Genomic DNA, 22,385 nt, shown 5'->3' on the forward strand with positions numbered 1-22,385 from the left:
GCAGATGTTCTCTGTCCTAGTGTGCGTACACCAGTTAGTTTATTGTGTGACTCACAAAAATGTATGCAGTCTCATATTCCTTATCATGGAGTAAGATTTTTTTTTTTTCTTCAATTAATGGGAAGGTTAGAATTCCATAATGTTCAGAGATTGGCTTTGATAGTCACCCCATCTTTAACCTATCTAGTTGAGCATGTTCTTTAAAGAGATGCGGTTAAAATGACAAAGCAATTGGTAATTTTACCTCTGTTTATCTGAAGGTGTGGCCTGAAGTAACAGATCCTGAAAAATTTGTATATGAAGATGTTGCCATTGCTACTTATCTGCTGGTAAGTGACTGCTCAGCCTAAGGCCATTGCAGAGAAACTAAATGAATTCTTTGCATCGGTTTTCATGGCTGAGGATGTGAGGAAAATTCCCAAACCTGAGCCATTCTTTTTAGGTGACAAATCTGAGGAACTGTCGCAGATTGAGGTGTCATTAGAGGAAGTTTAGGAACAAATTGATAAACTAAATAGTAGTAATAAGTCACCAGGACCAGATGAGACTTCTGAAGGAACTCAAATGTGAAATTGCAGAACTACTATCATTTAAATCAGCTTCTGTACCTGGAAGATAGCTAATGTGATGCCAGTTTTTAAAAATGGCTCCAGAGGTGATCCCGGCAATTACAAGCTGGTAAGTCTGATGTCAGTACCGAGCAAACTGGTTGAAACTATAGTAAAGAACAAAATTGTCAGACACCTACTTGAACATAATTTGTTGGGGAAGAGTCAAGATGGTTTTGTAAAGGGGAATCATGCTTCGCCAATCTACTAGATTTTTTTGAGGGGGTCAACAAGCATGTGGACAAGGGGGATCCAGTGGATATAGTGTACTGAGATTTTCAGAAAGCTTTTAACAAGGTCCCTCACCAAAATCTCTTAAGCAAAGTAAGCTGTCATGGGATAAGAGGGAAGGTCCTCTCCTGGATTGGTAACTGGTTAAAAGATAGGAATCAAACGGTAGGAATAAATGGTCAGTTTTCAGAATGGAGAGGTAAATAGTCATGTCCCCCAGGGGTCTGTACTGGGACCATCCTATTCAACATATTCATAAATGATCTGGAAAAGGAGGTAAACAGTGAGGTGGCAGAATTTGCAGATGATATGATACAAAACTACTCAAGATAGTTAAGTCCCAGGCAGACTGCGAAGAGCTATAAAAGGATCTCTCAAAACTGGGCAACTGGGCAACAAAATGCCAGATGAAATTCAACGTTGATAAATGCAAAGTAATGCACATTGGAAAACATAATCCTACCTATACATATAAAATGATGGTCTAAATTAGCTGTTACCACTCAAAAAGAGATCTTGGAGTCATTGTGGATAGTTCTCTGAAAATATCCACTCAATGTGCAGTGGCAGTCAAAAAAGCAAACAGAATGTTGGGAATCGTTAAGAAAGGAATAGATAATAAGACAGAAAATATCATATTGCCTCTATATAAATCCATGGTATGCCCACATCTTGAATCCTGCATGCAGATGTGGTCGCCCCATCTCAAAAAATATATATATTGGAATTGGAAAAGGTTCAGAAAAAGGCAACAAAAATTATTAGGGGTATGAAACGGCTAAAGAGTTCCACAGGTTGTGTGAAGAAATACTTCCATTTGTTTTAAACCTGCTGCCTATTCATTTCATATGGTGACCCCTAGTTCTTGTGTTATGACAAGGAAAAAACAACACTTCCAAATTTACTTTCTCCACACCAGTAATGATTTTATATACCTCTATCATATCCCCCCTTAGTCTCCTCTTTTCCAAGCTGAAAAGTCCCAGCCTCTTTAATCTCTCCTCATATGGGACCCGTTCCAAACCCCTAATCATTTTAGTTGCCCTTCTCTGAACCTTTTCTAGTGCCAGTATAAGAAAAAGAAATTCAGGGCCACATTTTCAAAGGTATTTAGGCATCTAAAAATGCAAATTGGTGCCTACGTGGATTTATCTGGATCTTTAAGCGCCTAAATACCTTTGAAAATCTGTCCTTAATTATTTAGGCTCCTAAGACACTGAGGCATTTTTAACATTTTCTGAGGAAGTCTAAATGCCCTACACTGCTCTGAAAATCTCAATCATAACCTCTGTGATTCAACTTCTTCATCTGTAAAATAAAATATTAGTGAAGATACTCCCATATGGACAGTGCTTTATAATGCAATACTATTGCTTACAATTTTATTTTCATAGATAACATTTGTAGATGGATACCAATATTAGGGGAATACAGTCACATTCTTTAGGGGTAAGATCATCACATCTTGCGGAATATTGTCTAAGAATTTGTTGTTTTTGTTTTTAAATGTACTTTGTGACAATGGCTGTAAGTTTAACCTATTGTGTTCCTTGAAATAATGTATGTCCTATGAAGTGGCAGTAATTCTTTTAATAACAATTGTTAAAATGATTCAGTTATTGGTTACAAAAGCTACTGTGACATTACCCAGGGTACAATTTGGACTGTCGAACAGTTGTGTCCCCTCAATTCTCCAACCTGGGGTGCCTTTTACACTGGTTTGCTGTGAGAGCAACCACTCCTGGTCTGCTCACAGACAGCTTCCAGCATGTAAATTATTCCCAGCTGTATAGTGGCTATAGCCAGCCACTCCTGAATTATACTGCAGAGCAACACCAGCGAATTCCTAGTCCCAAACTTGTCCCCAGAAATGTGCATGTTATACTGCCCAGATCTTTCCTTCTGGACAATATAAGCTCATAGAAAGTCCATCATTTTATTAATAGAAAATGATATTCACAAATCTTGTTATCTCAAATGGAGTCTCCCAAACATTTCAGTTCAAATACACTGGTATGGATAAAACAATGAAACAAGTTTATTAACTACAGAAAGAAAGATTTTAAATGATTACAGGTAATGGGGCATAAAAGTCAGAATTGGTTACAAAGAAATAAGGTGAAATGCAATAATACCTAACTTAACAAGCTAAGTGAATACAAAGCAAAAGGTCTCTCTCAGCACATACTTTAGCAGTCTTGCTGGCTGGAATCCTTTCACCCAGGACCCCTTCCCCAGTTCAGAGATGTTTCTTTTCTTCAGGTATTGTGACTGCTGTGGATAGAGAGAGAGGGAGGAATAATTTTGGGGCATCTATTCCCCTTTCTTACAGTTCTCTTTTCCCTTTGAAAATCACTTCCAGCTGAGGGTCAGGACACAAAATCTAGGATGGAACCTTCAGCTGTTCCTTTGCAACATGTAAATTTCTCACTCATGCCCTTTTTCCTGCCAAAGAATGCCCACATAACCAGATGATTGATAGTCCATTTTGTTGACACCTGGGTGAGTTGTCGGTTTCCCTTTTGTTTCCGAGGAACTGGTTTGTGCCTGCTTTTCTAAACTTGGAACATATCTCAGTAATGTCATACAGTAGAATCTTATAACTTTACAGACAGTGTTGCCACAAATATTTTACTGGGACAATAATGATCAGCAAATTATGAGTTTTCAAATGATACCTCGCAAAGCATACTTTGTACAAAATTTATCATAGTCTTGTAAAAGGGGTGAACAAAAGGATACAGAATGTCACCGCTACTCATTAACTTATTATTAAGCAATATTTCTATCCATCCTTGCAGAATTTTAAAATATTAGAATTATGGTGTACACTACTGAGCCATTTGTAAATAGGTTAAAGAGATGTTTTTAAAAGGATATTGTCAACCTTTATCTCTTCTCATGGACTTTGTCTTCCACTGGCAACCAAACTGAAGGGAAACCCATAGAACTTCTTTTTGCTCTGGGGTCACATTGAGTTGACATGCTCTCTATGCACATTTGGTATGTGTTATGAAATGGATTGATGCACATGGGAGGGGCTAGATCTGTGTAGGAGATGATTGGCACCTCACAGGAACTGTGCTGCAGTGCCAACATGCTTAATATCGTGATCTGTAAAGTGGAAAATGTAAACACAAGCTGGTATTTTGATGGAATGCACCAAAATCACAACTTGTGGGAGGGAATGAAGTGAATATCCATGAAACTAACAATTTAGCAACAATCAAAGGCACAGACATCAATTCTATGTTCAAAGGGTTCCTGATATTTTTGTTTCTTCTAAGCATAAACAATCCTACTCAGTTGATTGTGCCTGTTGTAACATCTGATTATGAGAGACAGTCTATCTGGTACTTAGTCATAGAATAGGCGCCTATAACAAAATCCATGTCCGGCAGGCAACAAACAATTATCAGAAGAATTGCCGGTGCAGCTGGGACTAGAATCATGATCCTTTGACTCAATCAACTCAGGCCTCTTTCACTTGAGCTAAAAGAGTTATCCCGTAGCTGTCACTAGTAGTAGGTCGCATTCTGTTGTCCATCAAGTAAAGAGCGGCATCACATGCAGATGCACAAAGCCAATGTATTATGCAGAGTCTAGGATCGTAGTTTCCAGCTCTGCCACTGATTCTCTGTGTGCTCACCTGTAAAACGGGTATTAATACTTACCTATTGCTACTCTCCTGCTTTAACCACTCAGCTCCTACTTAAGCTTGCAAAGTATAGGCATATCTCATGTTAATGGTTCCTTGAGGTCCAATCCTGGGTGGTGCTGAGAACTCTCAACTTCTGTTGGCTTAGATGTGAATATGAAGGGTGCTCAGAACTTCATAGGAAGTACTAGGTGCTTTGCAGGATCATGACCTTTCTCTCTTTCTCCCACGAGAATCTTTATGCCTTTGTTCTGCTATTTCCCCCCCCCCCCCCCCCCCCCCGACTGGAAGAGCCTCCCTAACCCTTGTTTGCCACATGACCTTGCTCTCCTCCTTCACCACTTGCTTCACTCTCCTGATCTGTCACTCTTGTAATCCTTGTCCTCCTTGAGCCACTTTTGTCATCCCTAGCCCTGTTATATCTCATTTAGGTAGTTAAGCTAATCAGGGCAGGACGTGTCATTACTACATTGGCCCAAAAAGAAACCTTTATCCTTAAGGCATTAGACAATAAGTCATTTATGTTTATAAATTAATTGCTCTGAGATCATCCAATGAAAAGTGCTTTCTAAGCAAGATCCCGTGTGCTATATGGCGAATAAAGACCTATGTTATGTGACAAGGCCAGCTCTGATTTATGTGGCTGAGCTGCACTGAGTGCTGCAGCAAACTCAGTATCCTGCAGCAACGCTAGTAAACTAGGAACTCGTTTGACATCTTTCATTTAGCGTTATTAAATAATTCTAGCAGTGTCCCCACTGTATGAAAATAATATACAATCAGTGCATATGATTTATTTGCATTGTGGCAGAAGGATTCCACTTCTGTGAGGCTTAGGAGCTGCCCAGCAGACTGCACGGTTGGCAGAGGTGTGCGGTTGCATGAGGGGACAGAACAAGTCAAAGTGTGGTTTATGTTAAGGAAAGTAGGTAGAGGAGAAGAGGTTTCTCATTCTCTCTCCTAAGCTGTGCAGGAGCTTCACTCCATTAGCATAGGGCTTGTAAGTGCCTCATGGTAGCCACTCTCTTCAACTACACAACATAGAAGATGCACAGAATTCCCCTGTCAAGGCAGTCCTCCATTGAAGGCAGCATGGCCCAGTGGGTAAGGCACCATTTGGGAATCATTGGATTCTACCCCCAGCACTGCCACTGGACTGCTGTGTGACTGTGACCAAGTTACTTTGCCTGCTTGTACCTCAGTCTCCACACTCATGAAAGGTAGCATCTTAGAAATCTATGGGTAAAAGCAATAAAGTAAGGTCTAAGTAGTAATACAGTACTATCATTCAGACTTTTTTGCCCCCCATCTGTGAGGAAAATTGATCAGTAGGGCAGATTGCTTCTGACTCACAAATGATCTACTTTCACTACTTCCCATTGCGTGCTTTAAAGGGCATCAGGAAAGACACAAAAAATACCCTTGTGGAAAAGGGAGGCAAAATGGTAGATGCACTAGCTGAGGGGTTGGAAGATGGCCATTTTTGTTGATTTATGTGGCACAAATCAAGATTTTTGATCACCTGTTGTGTGATCCCACAATTGTGTTATTTCTGTCTAAAGTATTTACATGGGCCCCCTTGCCATAGTATCTCAGTGCCTCATGCTCTTTAATGTATTTATGCTCACAACAGCCCTGTGAGGTAGCCACGTTTTACAGATGGGGAACTGAAGCACTAAGTGACTTGTCCAGCGTTACACAGGAAGTCAGTGGAAGAGCAGGGCATTAAACCCAGATCTCCTAGCGCTAGTGCCTTAATCACTTAAAACCATTCTTCCTCTCCATCAGTGCACCTGGGCATTAACTTTTATTGTTAGCTTATGCAACCTCTCATTTAAACTTTTTTCTTGAAAATGTATTATGCGCTCCCACTTGCAAACCCTTATTCATGTGAGTAGTCCTTACTCACAGGAGAAGATCCATTGAAGTCCATATCTCTACTCATGTGAATAAGAGTTGCAGGAATGGGCCACAAATACTTTAGTCATTGAGAAAATGCTCTGAGAGATTAAAACTTGTTTTAATTTTTGTCTTTGCTTAGATCCTTTGGGAAGAAGAGAGAGCAGAAAAAGGGTTGTCTAAGAAACAGTCTTTTGTCGACCTAGGATGCGGAAATGGTCTGCTGGTTCATATTCTGAGCAATGAAGGGGTAAAAATAATCATTTTTTCAAACAAAAGTGGAGGTGTTTATTATTCTGATTCTCTTTTCCTTTATCTGGCATGTTTGATTGCTGGAATGCACTTCATTAATGTCACTAAAGCAAGGTTTTGAATCTCTGAAATTATCAGGGGGGAAAAAAAGAACTGATTAGAAGCTTTTTGTTAGTATAAGTGGTTCTCCGTTAATTGAACTTGTTTCCTGCTCAAGTCTAATGTAGAGGAAAAGAAAAAAAAAAAATGTAATTATGCAGCCTAACCCTGCTATGGGTATAGAAAGATGGGAAATAACTTAAAATCAACAAAAACGTCAGGGTCCTGAAATGAAATCTTTTTTGTAATCTGTTAATCATCAAAGCCACAGTTGGCCGGGGCTTTAAAATGGAGTTCGTTTGACTGCATCAAAAAAGGAAACTAGGTAATATAGTGTGTACTAAATGTATCGGAGACTGTACTTTATATGGCACAGTTTGTGGGTTTAGTTGTTGCCTGTACTGCCTTTTTGGATTCATGGGGAACACTTCTGGAGTGACAGCTCTCCACACCAACTTGATCCTTGGAAAGAAAACTAACTAGCCCTGGTTCACTGCAGGATTTATCCCTTAACAGTAGTGATTAAGCTGATTTCCTTGGCAGCTGGCCTTGTTACTCTGCCATTTAACCCAGAAGGAAGTACATAACAGCTGACATTTACTGGTAGTCAGAAGATTAAATGAGCCAGAGAACCTATGCTCTGGATTTAATTTTGCTACCGTAATTTGTATCTCAGAGGAAGGGAAGTTAGTATTGAAGCCAAAGTCCTCCAATTCCGCAAAGCTACAAGATATTTTTCCGTATCACGACAAATGGTCATGTAATTGTGAAAAAGACTGCCAGTACATGGTGCTTGTGTGCATGGAGCATAACAAAGTGTAGGTCCTCGAGGCTGATTTTTATCAGAAATGTTTGATGCAAACAAAAATTTTAAAGAAGAGTTCTATGTGATACAACAAAATCCCATGAATTTCAGTGTCTGGCTGTTTCATCTCAGCACATTTTCTTCATCGTTTTTAAGAAATATTTGAAAAGGAAGTTAATGGTTATTAAAAAAAAATATTTATAGGACGTTAGGCATTTCATGAAAAATGTTTTTAAATGTCATGGAAATGTTTATTTCATTGATCAGGTGTAACATGGGACTCTCAAACTGAAAGTCAAGTTGGTAATTTATTCCTTGTTTCTTAGCTTAGCATGCAGCCATAGCACCTCATGGTGAGATCCTGTCAGATACATGCTAAACAAGTTTGGTCAGAGTCAGTACTTGGATGGCAAAGGAACAGTTTTGTGCTGTAGGAAGTGGTGTTTGGGAATGATTCAATGGATGAGTCAGAGATGAGATGGCTATCCAAGATTCTGACTATTTATGCTCAGACAGAGAACCAGGGCATTTCCCAAACAGGCATCAACCATCATGTCCAGGTCCAGTTCCAAATTGGGTAATTATATTCAGACTACCTACGTTTCCCCTGCTCTTTCCATTTGACATGATATTCCGGTTCTAACCCCATCTGTTGCGCAGTGCTGCTGTGTTTCACAGAGGTGGCTGCATGTCAGTGTGGATCAAGTTATCCCTGTATTTAGTTTGTATCTTGATTTGGCAAGGGTGTATGAAGTTTTGGGATAAAAGACTTATAAATACAAGATATTATGTTTTATTTTTTAACCAATTATTAATCCAAATATTTCAGTACCCAGGTAGGGGAATTGATGTCAGAAGAAGAAAAATATGGGACATGTATGGACCACAAACACATTTAGAGGTATTGTAAAAATCCGACCTACAGTAACTTTATTTTTATTTATTCATCATTCATTGCTTCAAATTATTTAATTTAGCATGAATATACGAGTACTGTTCTGTCAGCTGCAGTGTGATGGTTCAACATAGTCAGGTTTGTAGGTTGTTGGCAAGGAAGTTTGGGGTTAGGATGGCTGTTTCATATTGTATCCATGCATATGCTCAATTTCCCCGCACTGGTCAGTTATAAGAACCAGCATAGGTAACTTCCCCACCACACACACAAAATAAATACAATCTTTGATCTTGAAAGATCAGAGCTTATATAGTGGTGGCGCAGCAACACCACATAGTGCTATCCTCAAGGAAATCGAAGTTCAAAAGCTTTTGGCTTATTCTTGAGACGTTCATAATAGAATCACTCTGGAAATGATTCCAGCCACAATCCTCTTGCAGTGCTGTGTGCCATTTTGGAGCAGCATTATTGTTCAGTCTTAAAAGGAACAATCATCTGCTATGCTTATTTTGTAATAAGCCATCACAATAATAGCCTGCAGCAAACTGGACAGGAAAATGGGTCTGAAAGATGGATTATCTTTCAAATTCCACATTAGCATTTTTATGAGAACAGAAACAACTAGAACACAGGAACATTCACTTTCAATCCAACTGTGCATAGTCCTCTGTGTATCAAATCTTCACATTGATTGATAGTTGCCTTGTTCCTAAGTTTCCTTGTTTTCTTTTCACTAAACTCCTGAAATTGACTTTCCCTGTTTCCACTCTCTCAAAAGATCTCTAAGGCCTTGGCTACACTTGGGGATTAACAGCGATGCCGCGGCAGCGCTGTGAAGCGCAAGTGTAGTCGCGCCGCCAGCGCTGCAAGTACTCCACCTCTCCGAGGGGAATAGCTTGCAGCGCTGCGAGGGAGCGTGCAGCGCTGCGAGGGAGCGTGCAGCGCTGCAAGCGCTGATTACACTGGCGCTTTACAGCGCTGCACTCGCTGCGCTCAGGGGGGTGCGTTTTCACACCCCTGAGCGCAGCAAGTTGCAGCGCTGTACAGCGCCAGTGTAGCCAAGGCCTAAGGTTTCCCCAGATTCAGCTGCTTAAAAAAAAAAACAACCAAAAACCTCCCTATATAGTCGTGTTCTAGTTGAGGCTGTTAATTAACATATGTCAATAGTTCAGTATAACTTTTCCCCACACAGTTTAAAAAAACAGGAATTTCAATGCCAAGGGTTGATATTGGCTTCAATCAGGCCAGCAGAGTTTATACAAGTCATTGAAGATCAAAGTGCTAATTCACTTCAGTGCTGGCATGCATCATCCCTGCTTTTCCAGTCCCCATCCTCGAGTACAGAGACCGCCAGTTGTATCGAACTGTTTAGTGGCTCTCAAGTGTGGACAAATAGAGACTGAATGTGACTATCAGACCATGCAGTCCAGAGCCAGAATTTAAGCCAAGGGTTTGGGAAGTAAAAGTCTAGAGCACAAGACAATGTACTATTTCAACTCCCATATACTACATCTAGTCACTTCTGAACTAATTAGTCATGTTCTATTCTCTCCTGTTACATATTAATTCATTTAGGCCCTGCCCCATGGAAGTCATTGGAAGTTTTTCCCATTCACTTTTTTGGGCTCAGGATCAAGCCACAAGGGCACCATCTTGTGCAGTGCTGAGCACCCTGAACTCTCATGAGCGTTTTTAGGAGCTGAGAGCACTCAACACAGTGCTTTGCAGCATTGGACCCTTAATTGTATAGTGAAGGGACAAGAAGGAAAAGTATCTTTTCCTTTTGCCCTTTAATTTTGATTAGCCTTGTAGGTTTTTTTTTTAAATGTGCAAGTAATTATGTTACAGTCTTGGTTAAATGAACATAAAACGGTTACAAATATGAACATCAGCTATGGGAATTATATATAAACATTTGAAATAAATGCCTTATAAAAGCTGTTTGGTGGTGGAGAAGATTGCGAAACCTTATTTCATCACATGCATTTGTGGCTAAGGGAATTTTAAATTACAGGGTTTGTAAAAGAAGAAACCACCTGTTCATAGCACCTTTGTGTTACCCTCAGAGGTTATTTAATTTAGCTTGATTTTTTTGAAAGCACAACTTGTAGTATGAGTATTGCAATCTGTGGCATGCAGTGCCAATACTAAAATTATTCATGCATGTGACAGGTGGAGTATCGCAGCACCAATCTGCTGTCAGACGTGATGAATACAAATCTGATTATGGATAATTATTTAAATGCAGAATACAGCACTGCTAATCCAGACCGTTTCAAAAATGAACAATCAAAATTAAAATAGAGTGTGGGTGGTAATTTGTTTATCAGAACATAAAGGCATTTACCAAACATTTTGGTTTAGTATATTTGGATGAGCTTACATGGCGCATTTTCAGGAACGTGTGTGTGTATGCAGCATGTGTGTCTGTACTGTGTGTAAATACATGCATGCACGCTGTATGTAAAATGAAGGCATTGATAGTGACTCCAGAGTTAAGGTTGTATAGAGATTTTCATTTAAAGACGTATTAAAATCCTGTGTTCAGTTTCCATCTCTGGCCCAGTAACTCTTCAGAGGACTGTTAATTTTTCCATGGAAATTTTGAGAAAAAATCTACTAACTTTTATGAAGAAACATTTTTAAAAATGCCTCCTTTTTAAAATGTAGCTCTCTTCCTCCCTGGTCTTTGGATTCCTCTCGTGAAATAGCCACAAACTCCAATTTTCTCTCTCACACATGTGCTGACAGCATCTTGGGTATTGGCCACTCTTGAATTTTTAAATTAAACCAATAGCAGTTCCTGCTCTTGTTCAGGATACCTTATGGAGTGTCTCCAACATTAGTTATTGCACATTCTCAATGGCAGTAGCATGGAAGAAAGGTGTCAGGTGCTGATGCCTCAGTGCAGACATGCTGAGTGCCCACACAGCCCAACTCTCCCTAATTAAAGCTCTCCTCTCCCCCTCCTCAAAATCCTTGTCCCCAGCTCCCACGCACATCCTGGCAACCCCTGACTTAGTGTGTGCCAGGGGGCAGCTCCGTGATAAGTTGAAGGGGAAAAGAATAGTGGTTGTGTAGAGGTGTGAGAGGGTGTACACAGATGACATCAGGGTGAGTAGCCATGGGGGAAGAGAGGAGCAGAAGGGGTGTAGAGGGGAAAAATGGGATTTCATTTGAGGTGGACCTGGGGAGAGGAAGCAGACTAGAGAAGCTGAATTCTGATGAATCACACACATGCTGATCTAAGGCCTGGATCCTGCAAATTGAAGTCACTGGGGCTCTCTGTGGACACAGGAGTCTGCCCAAGCAGATTGCAAGATTGTGGTCTAAGAGGACAAGTGGCACAAGAAGAGTGGTGGGAGAGGGATACAATCAAATGTATATAATTTTATATTTCTGTTTATGCATGTTTTTGTTGTTGTTATAGTCTCCTCTCTGTCTAGCTTTACGTCTGACTTGTTTTATGTGTTTCTACTATTGCCTTATTTATGCTTTGCACCAATAAGACATCATTGCATGGCAAAAGTATTTGCTTTTGGTTCAGATCAGAAAAACGTTGGCAGTTCACATTCGCTGTTGCTGTTCCCCTCAAATCTATTTTAGGGTTTATACTGCTGCTCTCACTGTGTCAATGTGTCAAATACAATAATTCTAAAAAATTTGGGAACGAAATGTATTTTATTTTTTTAAGGAATGTGCAATCAGACCAGATGACAGTTATCTCTTTCCAAATGTTGACTGGCTAATAGGAAACCATTCAGATGAGCTAACGCCATGGATACCTGTAATTGCAGCTAGGTATGGAAAAAAGTTTCTGCTAATCTCTATTATATGCATGCACTGGGAGAACTGTATACTTTTGCTTCCAGTCTTCATAAAACGATGTGGTGGTCTGTGATCTCATTGCAGGACTGGGTGGGATTGGTGTTTAACAGAGCGATTGCTACTCACAAAACACTTATCTCTGTAGATAACCCATTAGGAAGCCTGAGAATAGGGTTTCAGTGTCATTTCTCCATCACAGAAAGCTGCAATAACATAGCATCTCTCCAGTTTTTGTGGCACAAGAAATCTAACTAGATTTTATTCTTAGATTTAAGTCCTAATCCTGCAAGCACTTACTATCAAGTCTAGTGCTTACTTTCCTTGAACTGTCCCACTCACTACATCCAGCAGCAAGAGTTTGCAAGCCCTGGTCCTGCCTTGGTCCTTTGGTATTAAATTAAACTGGGATGATAAATCTCTAGAGCAAACACTCAAAATAACCAGTGACTATTTCACTCAGAGGAGCACTGAAGGAAGAACATATTTATACCGCTTGACCTAGAAGCTCTGTCACTCCATTAAAATGATGTTTATTGCTTGTATCTGAAGCGGTATTGACTGTTTCATACAGCCACTTAATAAAATTAGCTTTCTATAACTATTATTCAGTAAACAATAATCCTTCTTGCAGGTCTTCCTATTCTTGTTGCTACTTTGTACTGCCTTGTTGCTTCTTTGATTTCCATGGAAAATATAACCGAAGGCAAAGCCAGAAGACACAGTACAGAGAATATCTTGATTTTGTTACAGAAGTAGGATTGGAATGTGGCTTCAGTGTGGAAGAAGATTGCCTTAGAATTCCCTCAACAAAAAGGGTAATTTCTAATGACATTTTAAAATGCTGCCAGCTATTTATAACACATGTATGTTTGTTCATTATGCTTGTATTGGAGAGGCAGGCCACAACAGATTAGTACATAATTGCAGACAATATTTTCCATACAAAGGCTAAAATCATTCATCTGTCTCCTGCATGGTCTGTCACGTCCCACTTAGCGTCACAAAAAGGGGCCTAAAGGAAGCAAAAGGGGCTGTATCATTTTATAGTGCTACATAATCATACTCATATTCGTGGAATGAAAATCTTATTGTATATCTGCTTTTCCCATATAGTCTCCTACTGCCTTTGTTTGTCCCATAGCATTTAGGTTGTTTGTCCCTTGCTGCATCCCATAAAATTCACATTGTAAGAGCCTTAAAGTAGGGACCCATTTTTAGTCCTGATCCTGCAAATAGTCTTTTGGGTAGGGACTGTAAAGATGCTGTAAAGCATCATGAACACCTTTGGTGCAGAATAAATAGTAATTTTATTTATTTTTGCTAATATAGGTATGCCTCATTGGGAAGTCCAGAACATATCCACCTCTGCAAGAGGATCGAATCGATAAACAGAGAACACAGTATATTAACAACCGTCAGTCCTGCACTGGGGTCACATCAGACAAAACAGTTGGATCTAATCAGTGTGACAGCCACCGTGTTGTAAACTGTGTCGTTGACCAAGCAGTAGAGTTGGAGTGTGCTGCAAATGAGACAAAGACAGATGGTGACAGGGTCTGGTGGTCTGGATTTCAACCCAGAGAAAAAGTAGAACAAGTCAGGAACTGTGCTGCTCTCCCTCGGGATTTTGTAGATGTTGTGGTTTTGACCGTGGCAAGTTTACTGTTAAATGCAACCCAAGAGAAACCATGGGAACATACACTTGACGTACATTTGAACACCTGGAATAAAGGACGTAAGATTGTTCTTAACATGTAATGTACATTTCATACAATAATGCTTGCTATTAAAATTTATAGTTTTGCCACTGCCAGTACATACCATGAAAAGTACTGTAATGCTATTTCCTATGGCAAATATACAGAATATTCTTAGGAAACTCTTTACTGCCATAATCCCTGTAATTGGTACACTAATCTTAATTAGTTGCAAAGTCATTTGCAAAAATTTCTCTGCTAACCTCCTTAGATGCCATACCATTTCGATTTTTATAATATCTATTCATACTCTATTCTTTTATCATTTGCTAGATTCTTTTTTTCACATTTAAATACTGGGTGATAGTCTATATTTTTACTTTTAAAAAATTAACTCAATTTACATTTCATTGTTGACAATTTTCAGGCTACTTTTTGAAAGCCTGTCTGCAAATGCTTATATCTATTTCTTGATTTTAGTAAGTTTTTTTTTTTTAAACAGTTCCGCATGACATTCTCATACACAAACTAGGGAAATGTGGTTGAGATTAAATTACTATAAAGTGGGTGCAAAAGTGGTTGAAAGACTCTACTCAAAGACTAATTATCAATGGTTCACTGTCAAACTGGGGGAAATGTATCTAGTGGGGTCCCGCAGGGTTTGTCCTGGGTCTGGTACTATTCAATATTTTCATTAATGACTTGAATACTGGGGAGAGTGCTTATAAAATTTGTGGATGAAACCAAGGTGGGAGGGGTTAGCCCTTGGGATGACAGGATTAGAATTCAAAACCACCTTGACACATTGGAGAATTGGTCTGAAATCAACAAGATGCAATTCAATACAGTACTACACTTAAGAAGGAAAAATCAAATGCACAATTACAAAAGGGGGACTTAACTGGCTGGCTAGGTGGTATACTGCTGAAAAGACCCTGGTGGTTATAATGGATCAACCAGCAAAACATTTCTGCTACTCTGGAGAGAAACCATACAAAAGAACTCCAAAAATATCCTGTAGCTTCCTCTAACTGCAATGCTGAGATACCATGCTTCAGTATGTAGATTCTGCTTGCAATTATGCTGGTCTGGTGAGCTGACATTCCTTTTTTAATGTCTATATTATTGTTCGCTGCAGAAAGTCTTTCCTTGAGGGAAGTAGCAGAACATTTAGACAAAGAGACTTTAAAGAGATTAAAGAATGAATATGGAGGCCTCCAGACATTGCTCCGGAACAATCATCAGGTGTTTGAAGGTAAAGAATAGAGAGATTTTCATTGATCATCTCTTGTTTATATTTTTCTGACTTGACTTACATCTAATTGAAAGATTACTGGATTAGATCTTCAAAATACTGAGTACACTTCCTTGATGAGCAGAATTTTCCTTATATTTACTCCTATTGTATTTCCTAAAACGTCATTTGTAGATCTTTCCTTTGACGGGTAGGGCAGAATGAGATTGATGCCTTGCTAATCAGTCAGCTGGTAGTGGATGAGCTGTGCATCTGGCATGCTTCCCTATACAGACCTTTTCCCCCTTATTCACCTGTTACTGTAGCAGGAATTGTCAGCAGGATGCCACACTTGGACTAGATTGGAGAAAACTCCCTTCCCCGCCATCCCCCCCACACACAGTGGTGACAGTGTTGAAGGAAGTCAAGTGAAGATTAAGAAAGTCTTCTGGAGCATCTCATTAAGACTTAGTCTGGACTTAACAAGCACTACAGAGAAAAATGCCAACACAAAAGACAACTGGTCTAGACTTGAGCCTCTAATTATGTGAGGCTTGACAGATTTATACAGGCTGCAATAGCCTGGCAGAATAGGAAGCTAACAACAAAATAATTTTTTTTTACTGTTCTGTTGATTTTCTTCGGTTTTATTTTTGCTGCTGTCATTGTAGGATTTTTGTGGCATTGATGCCTAGCTGCTGAATAATACTCAAAACCAGCACTTTCAAACGTTGGTGCATAGGTTTGTATAAAGTTAGTTTCTAAAGAGTTTTCAGTTCTTAGATCCAATAGTCCCATGTAAGCAGAAATATGGGAGTCAACTGACCCATGACAATTATCCAGAGCAGGGGTCGGCAACCTTTCAGAAGTGGTGTGCCGAGTCTTCATTTATTCACTCTAATTTAAGGTTTCGCTTGCCAGTAATACATTTTAGCATTTTTAGAAGGTCTCTTTCTCTAAGTCTATAATATATAACTAAACTATTGTTGTATGTAAAGTAAATAAGGTTTTTTAAATGTTTAAGAAGCTTCATTTAAAATTAAATTAAAATGCAGAGCCCCCCCCAGACTGGTGGCCAGGACCTGGGCAGTGTGAGTGCCACTGAAAATCAGCTCGCGTGCTGCCTTCGGCACACGTGCCATAGGTTGCCTACCCCGGTCCAGAGTGTCACCAGGTACCAGTGGATTAACTGGTAGGTTGCCAGAAAATGTGTATTCTTCTTGTTTTATTGAGAGGAAGTAGGTAGAAGCTGGTAGTTCCAGACTATAGCAGTCCGGAGGAATAATATGAGGAATAATATGAAAGCCCAGACAATGTTACATCTACACGAGGACTTTCTATGGTATTAGTCTTAGCCCTGGAAAGGGTTAGATGCCACAGAGGTTATAAACATGTGTGCCCTCTGTTGCTACCACCGGTGGAACTTTGTACCATCATTGGGAAAGGTGCTGGTGTTGACAAGGTCGGAGATGGGTCAGAGTTAACACCCACTGAGAAGAGGCAGTTCACACTTGTCCTGCGGGTTAATTCTGCCCTTTCTGTGGATGATCATCTTGTGGTGAAACTAGTGAAGTTCCACTACAAAGCAAGGTGGGACAGGATTTGGTACTCCCAGCAGGAGGTGAGTTCTCCTGTTTGCCTTATGCCAAGCTCCTTGGGGGCTGTCTGCATGCTACTTGAGGAGAGGAGATTTGGATATGGGGCCAGTGGAATAAGTGGGACTGGGAGCATGCTGCATCGCACCATGGGAAGGGGATGTGGGTGCTCTCTCCTTTTATACCGGTGTGTTCTGGGACGAAGTGTCCTTTATGCCGCTCCCAACACCAGTGCACAATCAAGGCCATTAGCAACATTGCTTGAAACAGCATTCACAGAGTTTGTGACGCAAGACTGAGTGACAGTTAGGGACATCTGGTGGCTCAATTTCTTTTTCTGACAAAGAAGATCCGAAATGGCAGAGATGCAAAAAGAATAAGTAGCCAGGAGCTTAAAATTACAAATCTGTGCTGGCATTTTATAGTCACATATTTGGTCCAGTTTAGGACTAACATCTTGGAATAATTGAACCTGATCTTGCATACTAACATCCCTCTGTTCAATTCTCTTTGAGTTTTGAGAGAGATGGTAACGTTAAACTGATTTCACTTTATCGAGAACTGGGATAAAATGCATTCATATATATTAGCTTATCACAAGGCCAAAAAGGTACAGGAGCAGTCCCTAATTACATGGGCTAAATGGCATAAAGACAATAGCTCCTGGAAATTTGCCAATGATTGTTTATCTCCTCTTCCTTCTACCCTGTATTCTTCTTCCTTTCTTGTTTATCTCCTCTTCCTTCCTACTTCCTTCCTTCCTCTCTTTTCTTCTTCCTCTCTTGTGTATTACCTTGCTTTCTATACTTTTTTCCCCCTTATACATATACATATAAAATTCAGTATATAGTCACAGATGTGTATGTACAGTTTCTGGCCCTGATCCTGCTAGTGCAGCGGTTCTCAAATGTGGGTTCTGAAGCTGAAGCCCGAATCCCACCACCCAAGGGCTTCAGCTGTGGGCATCGGGGTTCAGGTTACAGGTCCCCTGCCTTGGGCTGAAGCCCTGGGCTTTGGCTTTGCCCCTGCCCTCTCCCCTCCCTCCCCCCGAGGGCTGTGGGGCTCAGGCTTTGGTCCCCCCTCCTGGGGTCATGTAGTCATTTTTGTTGTCAGAAGGGGGTCACGGTGCAATGAAGTTTGAGAACCCCTGTGCTAGTGGATATGGCCAAGGCCCTTTGTGCCTGATGCAAAACTCCATTAATTTCAGTAGAGCTCCATGCTGACACAAAGATATACTCAGATGATCAAATTGGAGGATCAGGCTCTAAATCTCTTCACTGTAGCATGCTTTGGTGCACCATTCTCATTGCTGAAGATTCTCATTTACAGATCTGAGAAAGAACACCCTGCTTTTTATAGCTAATTAATTTTTAAAATGTGGAATAATGCAGTATGAAAAGAAAGAGAGAACATGTGCAGGATTACAATCTATAGTGTTTAGCTCCTGGCAAAAAGAAGGTTTAAGCTGCAGAAAAATGTTTAGGGTAAGGCATTAGTAAGGAGGATTACTTGCAAATACCAGGTTTCGCTATATTACTTTTACTCGCTGTATGTGCTATAGCACCTTTTTACTTGGGGATCTCAAAACACGGTACAAACCCTTCTTGTGATACCCTGGTGAGGTGGATACGTGACATATACTTTGCAGGTAGATGGTTGAACTGGGGCACAGAAATTTAAATGATGCTTAGCCCATAAAGCAATAGATTAGTATATTTGTAGAGCCCTGCAAATCTGCGGATGTCCGCAGATATCTGCAGACCATGTTTGTGGATCGCGGATCAGATGCAGATACAAATTTTGTACCCGCACAGGGCTCTATATATTTGCATTCCCTTGTTCTGAGGTTGATAGTATTGTATTTATTGAAATGTCACACACCTGCAACATGCTTTTGTATGATTTATTTATAAAAATCAAAATTAAATGTAAAAAGATGTTAAATGACTTCCCTGAAATTACATGGTATTAAGGGAGGGTGGTGGAAGAATTAACTCCTCATTTCTAGTTTTCTCCTTTATTCAACGGACACTTCCTTCTCTACAGCGGCCTTGATCCAAAACTCAGTGAAGTCAATTGGAGTCTTTCCACTGATGACAGTGGACTTTGAATCAGCCCCCAAAAGGTTAACCTATTTGTTTGAAAATTGCCCTATGAATAAACAAAATTGTTTTCCTTTTATAAATAGGTGCCTAGTGTTTAAAGCCAAGACTTTTCATTACAGGGCTAACTCCACCTCTTGTTTGAGTTGGGCTTTCCCAACATTTATGTATCATTTATGCCATTTAAAGAGAGGGATGTTACTTTCCAGTATCTGCATCTCTTCGAGGGGTACCTCTGTATTTCTACACACAGAGTTTTATTATTTATATAAATATTTATTTGCTATACCCTGTAGGATAGTTTAGATCCTAATCCTAACCACTGTCTACAAACGAGTCAGCTCAGCACAGACTGCATAAGGTGCCCTAAAACTGTCCTATATAACAATGACAGGTTTCAGAGTGGTAGCCGTGTTAGTCTGTATCAGCAAAAAGAACAAGGAGTCCTTGTGGCACCTTAGAGACTAACAAATTTATTTGGGCATAAGCTTTCGTGGGCTAAAACCCACTTCATCAGATGTAGGTTTCATTATTTATTCATTCATTAGCCCACAAAAGCTTATGCCCAAATAAATTTGTTAGTCTCTAAGGTGCCACAAGGACTCCTTGTTGTTTTTGCTGTGTAATAATGACATCCCCTATAAGTGGGAATATATAGTCTCCAAAGAAGATTTAATATACACTCTCAATCTGTTATGCATTTATTTCTACTCCTATGCAAGTACCTATACCAGGGGTAGGCAACCTATGGCATGTGTGCCGAAGGCGGCACGCGAGCTGATTTTCATTGGCACTCACACTGCCTGGGTCCTGGCCACTGGTCTGGGGGGGCTCTGCATTTTAATTTAATTTTAAATTAAGCTTCTTAAACACTTAAAAAACCTTATTTACTTTACATACAACAATAGTTTAGTTATATATTATAGACTTATAGAAAGAGATTTTCTAAAAACGTTAAAATGTATTACTGGCACACGAAACCTTAAATCAGAGTGAATAAATGAAGACTCCGCACACCACTTCTGAAAGGTTGCCAACCCCTGACCTATACAGTGCACTTTGATTTTGCATGGATAGCCCATTTATAGTACATATTTGTATTCACAGATGACCAGTGTAATCTTTTTTCTTTTCTTTTTTTTTAAACCCTCAGTTCTAAATGGAAGAGTTCATATTCGTGACTGGAGAGAAGAGAAACCCTCAAAGCGAACCAAGCCAGAAGTAAAACGAAGATTTTCTGCTGAAGCTTTTAAAACACGTCTCTGCTGGTTTTTCATCCACCATCCTGACGGCTGTTCGCTGACTTCTGAATCTTGTCCATATGCCCATGGGACTGAGGAGCTGAGGCCGTCTCAGATTATGAAAAAGAAAAAGCACCCATAGTAATAAAGTACTGTTGGTTACTCTTAAACAGTACAAATAAGTGGATTTCTGATTAATTTAATGGACTGCTGAATGCATGAAGAATGCATAAGATTAAGTCTCTCTTTATTTATGTGTTCATTGTATTTATCCAGTTTCTAAGAAGTCCTTTTCTAATTTTAAGTGATTTTTTTTTCTTTTTTAGAGATTTTTATGGACAACTTTGAAAATGTTGAAATCCAGACGAAAATGTCCATGATTTATTTTTTTTATTTTATTCTTGGTAACATCCTTAAAGTATAGGATTTTACATTTTAAAAACAGTTGTGGTCTGACTGCTCAATGGATATTATGTTTTGTTCAAACAGAAAAGTAAAACCAACTTTTAAAATCTCAGCACAGTCTTCAAGATCTTTGGCTGATTGTCTGTACAATGATGTATCCGCCTCCCCAGCAAGTCAGCCATTTTGTCATACAATGCTTGAGGCTGTCTTTCTGATAGGATGCCTGAGTGTCTTTCGGCTCATAAATAGCACACGGGTAAAAATAAAAGGGCATCAGGGAGTGAGGAACACTGGCTTTTCCTCTAAAAAAGCTAAGGGAGAGTGCCCCCGCCTCTTTGATTTGGGGGAGCACCCCCTTTTCTGCTTGCTGGTGCAGGGAGAGTCCACCTCCCCCATTTCAATCGATGATAACCATTGTGGGTTTTGCTTTTAAAGCAGGGGTGGGCAAACTTTTTGGCCCGAGGGTTGCAAAACTATGGAGGGCCAGGTAGGTAAGGCTGTGCCTCCCCAAACAGCCTGGCCCCCACCCCCTATCCGCCCACTCCCACTTCCCACCCTGACTGCCCCCCTCAGAACCTCCGACCCATCTAACCTCCCCTGCTCCTTCTCCCCTGACTGCCCCCTAACCGCCCCTCCCCCGGCACCCCAGCCCCATCCTACCCCCCCCTTCTCCCTGTCCCAACTGCCCCGACCCCTATCCATACCCCCACCCCCTGACAGGCCCCCCGGGTCCCCCACACCTATCCAACCCCCCCCCCTCCAGAACCCCCACCCCATCCAACCACCCCCCTGCTCCCTGTCCCTGGGACCCCCCGCCCCTTATCCAATGCCCAGAGCAGCATGTCTGGGAGCCGCGCCGCCTGGAAGGAGCTAGACATGCTGCCGCTCTGTTCGGCAGGAGTGCGCTGCTTGGCGTGACTGCCGGGGAGTGGGGACAGCGGGGAGGGGCCGGGGGCTAGCCTCCCTGGCCGGGAGCTCAAGTGCCGGGCAGGACGGTAGTTTGTTCACCTCTGTTTTAAAGTGTAAAAGGAGAGCTCTTTGGGCCGTGTGGGGGAACCAATATGGAGGACTCCAAAGCAGAGACCCAAAATATGGAATTCATGCATAGGGGCTTGTGTAGGGTCAGAGAGGAAGGTTAGAATGCCAATTTTCTGCTCTTTTATTTCCTCTCTAGCAAAATAGATAGGGCATGCTGAGACCCCATTGGCTGGTCTAGTCATGTATATATTTATATCCTTGACCAATCTGAGCTATTTTTAAACATACCCTTTTCTCCATCTATTGTGGAGTTTTCTTATAATTGGTGTGCCGCACAGAATGACTTCCTCTATAGAACTCTATTTTTTGCATTCCCCCACATACCATTCCAGCAACCTGTGTCATCAAGAATGCATGATTGCTTTCCCCCTCCCCACCTGCCATCACTGCAGGCAACAAATGGGTCAACAACGCTCATCCAATTAAAGAAACTTCCCTGTTGACTTGAAAAGGATTGGAAGAAATATCCTCCCTTCTCATGCTCTTTCATCAAAATGTTAGCCTCATAAATAATTTCTAGATGTAGATGTGGGATTAGATATGGAGGAGGGTTACTGTATCTACCCTGTCACTTTGTCTATGGTCCACTATCTCAGAATGGCATTTATACAATACAACTTCAACAAGTGAAGAGGCTGCTCAGGGAGAAGTAATCCCACTTCTAAAGATTAAAGGCAACTGAAAAAAATGAAGGGATACAAAGCCCCATAAACTGATGGGGTATTTTTCCATTGTACTTCTTGGTTTTTCGAGCATCACCGCTTGCTTTGATAACGTGACCTTATTTGACTTTTATCA

General features: G+C 40.6%; 1 protein-coding gene across 1 annotated transcript in view; it reads left to right on the forward strand.

Moving 5' to 3' along the window:
- The window catches only part of TRMT44 (tRNA methyltransferase 44 homolog), a 30,413-nt gene extending 9,944 nt beyond the window's left edge, over positions 1-20,469 (forward strand). The window contains exons 4-11 of the mRNA XM_065405068.1: positions 261-329; positions 6,539-6,646; positions 8,382-8,453; positions 12,142-12,248; positions 12,907-13,090; positions 13,605-14,010; positions 15,111-15,227; positions 20,057-20,469. Of these exons, the coding sequence (XP_065261140.1) occupies positions 261-329; positions 6,539-6,646; positions 8,382-8,453; positions 12,142-12,248; positions 12,907-13,090; positions 13,605-14,010; positions 15,111-15,227; positions 20,057-20,286 (1,293 nt within the window). The 3' untranslated portion in view covers positions 20,287-20,469. The remainder of the gene's footprint in view (positions 1-260; positions 330-6,538; positions 6,647-8,381; positions 8,454-12,141; positions 12,249-12,906; positions 13,091-13,604; positions 14,011-15,110; positions 15,228-20,056) is intronic.
- The last annotated feature ends 1,916 nt before the right edge of the window (positions 20,470-22,385 follow it).

The sequence above is a fragment of the Emys orbicularis genome, chromosome 5, assembly GCF_028017835.1.
Source record: "Emys orbicularis isolate rEmyOrb1 chromosome 5, rEmyOrb1.hap1, whole genome shotgun sequence".
Lineage (NCBI taxonomy): Eukaryota > Metazoa > Chordata > Testudines > Emydidae > Emys > Emys orbicularis.